A 5,123-nucleotide genomic window follows, 5' to 3' on the forward strand; every position below is an offset into this window, starting at 1 on the left:
TTCATCAGAACCTTACCTTTGTTCCTTCGCCATATCATTGCATCAATTCCTTCATCATATCTTTGCAACAATTCCTTCTTCAAGTCCTTGCATCGATTCCTTGCATCAATTTCCTCATCATATCCTTGCACCGGTACCTTCATCATATCCTTGCATCACTTCCTCATAGCCTAGCCCTCGTTCCTTCACCATTCACCTCTCTCCCTATCCAATGGCCATATCCTAGCCTCCATTTCCTCGCCCTTATTCATCCCTCTCTCTCCCTTCCCCTCAGCGCCGGCGTGGGTCGAACAGGGACCTTCATCGCACTCAACAACCTGATAGACGAGATGGACGCAGAAGCCAGCGTCGATGTGTTCCATTGCGTGTACAGGATGCGGCACCACAGAGCCAACATGGTTCAGACACAGGTAAGGTATATTCTTAGGTGAATCTTTAAAAGCGTGTTTTTAGATCTAGATATGCTTGTAGGCAGTTAAATGGATATTGAAGTAGATGTAGTTTCATATTGTTGCTGTTTCAGCATTATGTGATTTTTATATGATTTTCGTACTTTTCGTACCTACGCAATTGTTTTACTTGTTTTATTTTATTTTTTTCAGTCACAGTATTCTTTCGTCTACAAATGCATCTTGAAGCACTACCTAGATTCTATAGGTATGTCTTGAGAGTGGAGAGAGAGGAGAGAGAGAGAGAAATGAGGGAGAGAGAGAGAGAAAGGAGAGAGAGAGAGATGAATGAGAGAGAGAGAGAGAGAGAGAGAGAGAGAGAGAGATATATACTATATATATATATAATATATATAATATATATATATTATATATATATATAATAAAATATGGAACATATATAATAAAATGAGGAGTATGTATAATGAAATGTGGAACATGTATAATGAAATGTGGAACATGTATAATGAAATGTGGAACATGTATAATGAAATGTGGAACATGTATAATGAAATGTGGAACATGTATAATGAAATGTGGAAGATGTATAAGGAAATACAGAATATATATAATGAAATGTGGAGTGTATATATAATGAAATAAGGACTATGTATAATGAAATGTGGAACATTTATCCTGAAACGTGGAACATTTATCATGAAACGTGGAACATTTATCATGAAACGTGGAACATGTATAATGAAATGTGGAACATTTATCCTGAAACGTGGAACATTTATCATGAAACGTGGAACATTTATCATGAAACGTGGAACATTTATCATGAAATGTGGAACATTTATCATGAAATGTGGAACATTTATCATGAAATGTGGAACATTTATCATGAAATGTGGAACATTTATCATGAAATGTGGAACATTTATCATGAAATGTGGAACATTTATCATGAAACGTGGAACATTTATCATGAAATGTGGAACATTTATCATGAAATGTGGAACATTTATCATGAAATGTGGAACATTTATCATGAAATGTGGAACATTTATCATGAAATGTGGAACATTTATCATGAAATGTGGAACATTTATCATGAAATGTGGAACATTTATCACGAAATGTGGAACATATATCATGAAATGTGGAACATTTATCATGAAATGTGGAATATTTATAATGAAATGTGGAACATTTATCATGAAATGTGGAACATTTATCATGAAATGTGGAACATTTATCATGAAATGTGGAACATTTATCATGAAATGTGGAACATTTATCATGAAATGTGGAACATTTATCATGAAATGTGGAACATTTATCATGAAATGTGGAACATTTATCATGAAATGTGGAACATTTATCATGAAATGTGGAACATTTATCATGAAATGTGGAACATTTATCACGAAATGTGGAACATATATCATGAAATGTGGAACATTTATCATGAAATGTGGAATATTTATAATGAAATGTGGAACATGTATGATGAAATGTGGAGCATGAGTAATGAAATGTGGAACATGTATAATGAAATGTGGAACATGTATAATGAAATGTGGAACATGTATAATGAAATGTGGAACATGTATAAGGAAATACAGAATATGTATAATGAAATGTGGAACATGTATAATGAAATGTGGAACATGTATAATGAAATGTGGAACATGTATAATATGGTTAAATATGGAATATATATAATGAAATATGGAATATATATAATAAAATATGGAATATACATAATGAAATATGGAATATATATAGTAAAATATGGAATATATATAATGAAATATGGAATATATATAATAAAATGTGGAGTGTATATATAATGAAATAAGGACTATGTATAATGAAATGTGGAACATTTATCCTGAAATGTGGAATATATAATAAAATATGGAACATATTTAATAAAATATGGAACATATTTAATAAAATATGGAACATATTTAATAAAATATGGAACATATTTAATAAAATATGGAACATATTTAATAAAATATGGAACATATTTAATAAAATGTGGAGTATATGTAATGAAATGTGGAATATGTATAATGAAATGTGGAAAGTGTATAATGAAATGTGGAAAGTGTATAATGAAATGTGGAAAGTGTATAATGAAATGTGGAATGTGTATAATGAAATGTGGAATGTGTATAATGAAATGTGGAATGTGTATAATGAAATGTGGAAAGTGTATAATGAAATGTGGAAAGTGTATAATGAAATGTGGAAAGTGTATAATGAAATGTGGAATGTGTATAATGAAATGTGGAATGTGTATAATGAAATGTGGAAAGTGTATAATGAAATGTGGAACATTTATCATGAAATGTGGAATATATATAATATATATAATATATATATATATACTATATATATATATATAATAAAATATTGAATATATATAATAAAATATTGAATATATATAATAAAATATTGAATATATATAATAAAATATTGAATATATATAATAAAATATTGAATATATATAATAAAATATTGAATATATATAATAAAATATTGAATATATATAATAAAATATGGAACATATATAATAAAATATGGAACAAATATAATAAAATATGGAACATTTATAATAAAATATGGAACATATATAATAAAATATGGAACATATATAATAAAATATGGAACATATATCATGAAATGTGGAATATGTATAATGAAATGTGGAGTATATATCATGAAATGTGGAATATATATAATGAAATGTGGAATATGTATAATGAAATGTGGAATATATATAATGAAATGTGGAATATGTATAATGAAATGTGGAATATGTATAATGAAATGTGGAATGTGCATAATGAAATGTGGAACATTTATCCTGAAATGTGGAACATTTATCATGAAACGTGGAACATTTATCATGAAATGTGGAACATGTAAAATGAAATGTGGAATATGTATAATGAAATGTGGAATATGTATAATGAAATGTGGAATATGTATAATGAAATGTGGAATATGTATAATGAAATGTGGAATATGTATAATGAAATGTGGAATATGTATAATGAAATGTGGAATATGTATAATGAAATATGGAACATGTATAATGAAATGTGGAACATGTATAATGAAATATGGAACATGTATAATGAAATGTGGGAAATGTATAATGAAACGCGGAACATGTATAATGTAATGTGGAACATTTATCATGAAACGTGGAACATTTATCATGAAACGTGGAACATTTATCATGAAATGTGGAACATATATCATGAAATGTGGAATATATATAATGAAATGTGGAATATGTATAATGAAATGTGGAACATTTATCATGAAATGTGGAATATTTATCACGAAATGTGGAACATGTATAATGAAATGTGGAACATTTATCATGAAATGTGGAAGTATGTATAATGAAATGTGCTAAGTTGGTATATAATGAAATGTGGAAAGTGGTATTATGGATATGGGGGAAAGTGTATAATGAAATGTGGAATGTGTATAATGAAATGTGGAATGTGTATAATGAAATGTGGAATGTATATAATGAATGTGATAAAATATTGAATATATTTAATAAAATATTGAATATATTTAATAAAATATTGAATATGTTTAATAAAATATTGAATATATTTAATAAAATATTGAATATGTTTAATAAAATATTGAATAAATTTAATAAAATATTGAATAAATTCAATAAAATATTGAATAAATTTAATAAAATATTGAATATATTTAATAAAATATTGAATATATTTAATAAAATATTGAATATATTTAATAAAATATTGAATAGATTAATAAAATATTGTATATATTTAAAAAAAATATAAGAATATTCAATAAAATATTGAATATATTGAAAAAAATAATTGAATATATTTAATAAAATATTGAATAGATTAATAAAATATTGAATATCTTTAATAAAAGATGGAATATATTTAATAAATATTGGAATATATTTAATACAAATTGAATAATGATTAAAATATGGAATATATTTATTTAAAATATTGAAATTTACCAATAAAATATTGTAAGATAGCTAATGAAGATAGTGATTATATGTAATAAAATATGGAATAATTTTAATAAAATATTGTATATATTTAATAAAAGTTGTATATGTCTTTAATTAAATATTGATATATTTAATAAAATAGTGAATATGGTTAATAAAATATTGGTTAAATTTAATAAAATATTGATAAAATTCAATAAAATATTGAATAAATTTTAATAAAATATGAATAATTTAATAAAATATGGATATATTTTAAAAACATAGGGAATATTTTAATAAAATATTATATATTTAATAAAATATCGTATATTAATTATTATATTGAAATATAAGGAATAAAATATTGATATATCTTATAAAATATTAAGTATATTCAATAAAATAGGAAATATATTTAATAAAATAAGTGAAGATATTTTAAGAAAAATATTGAATCTATTTAATAAAAAATATTGAATATATGTAATAAAAGGAATGGAATGGATATTTATTACAATATTGAATATATTTAATAACATATGAATGATATTTAATAAAATATTGAATATATTTAATAAAATATTGGATATATTTAATAAAATATTGAATATATTTAATAAAATATTGAATGTATTTAATAAAATATGAATATAAATTAATAAAATATTGAATATATTTAATAAAATATTGAATATATTTAATAA

At 23.9% G+C, this 5,123-nt stretch overlaps 1 protein-coding gene across 2 annotated transcripts in view; it reads left to right on the top strand.

Annotated features, from left to right (window-relative positions):
* The window catches only part of LOC122259772 (tyrosine-protein phosphatase 10D), an 18,225-nt gene extending 17,506 nt beyond the window's left edge, over window positions 1-719 (top strand). For both annotated transcript variants that reach the window (XM_086540035.1, XM_086540036.1), the window contains 2 exons: window positions 275-410; window positions 603-719. In XM_086540035.1, the coding sequence (XP_086396161.1) occupies window positions 275-410; window positions 603-668 (202 nt within the window). In that variant the 3' untranslated portion in view covers window positions 669-719. The remainder of the gene's footprint in view (window positions 1-274; window positions 411-602) is intronic.
* Window positions 720-5,123: the final 4,404 nt, after the last annotated feature.

Source organism: Penaeus japonicus, unplaced genomic scaffold (genome assembly GCF_977035675.1).
Source record: "Penaeus japonicus unplaced genomic scaffold, GWHDUDI00000001_assembly GWHDUDI00000009, whole genome shotgun sequence".
NCBI lineage: Eukaryota > Metazoa > Arthropoda > Malacostraca > Decapoda > Penaeidae > Penaeus > Penaeus japonicus.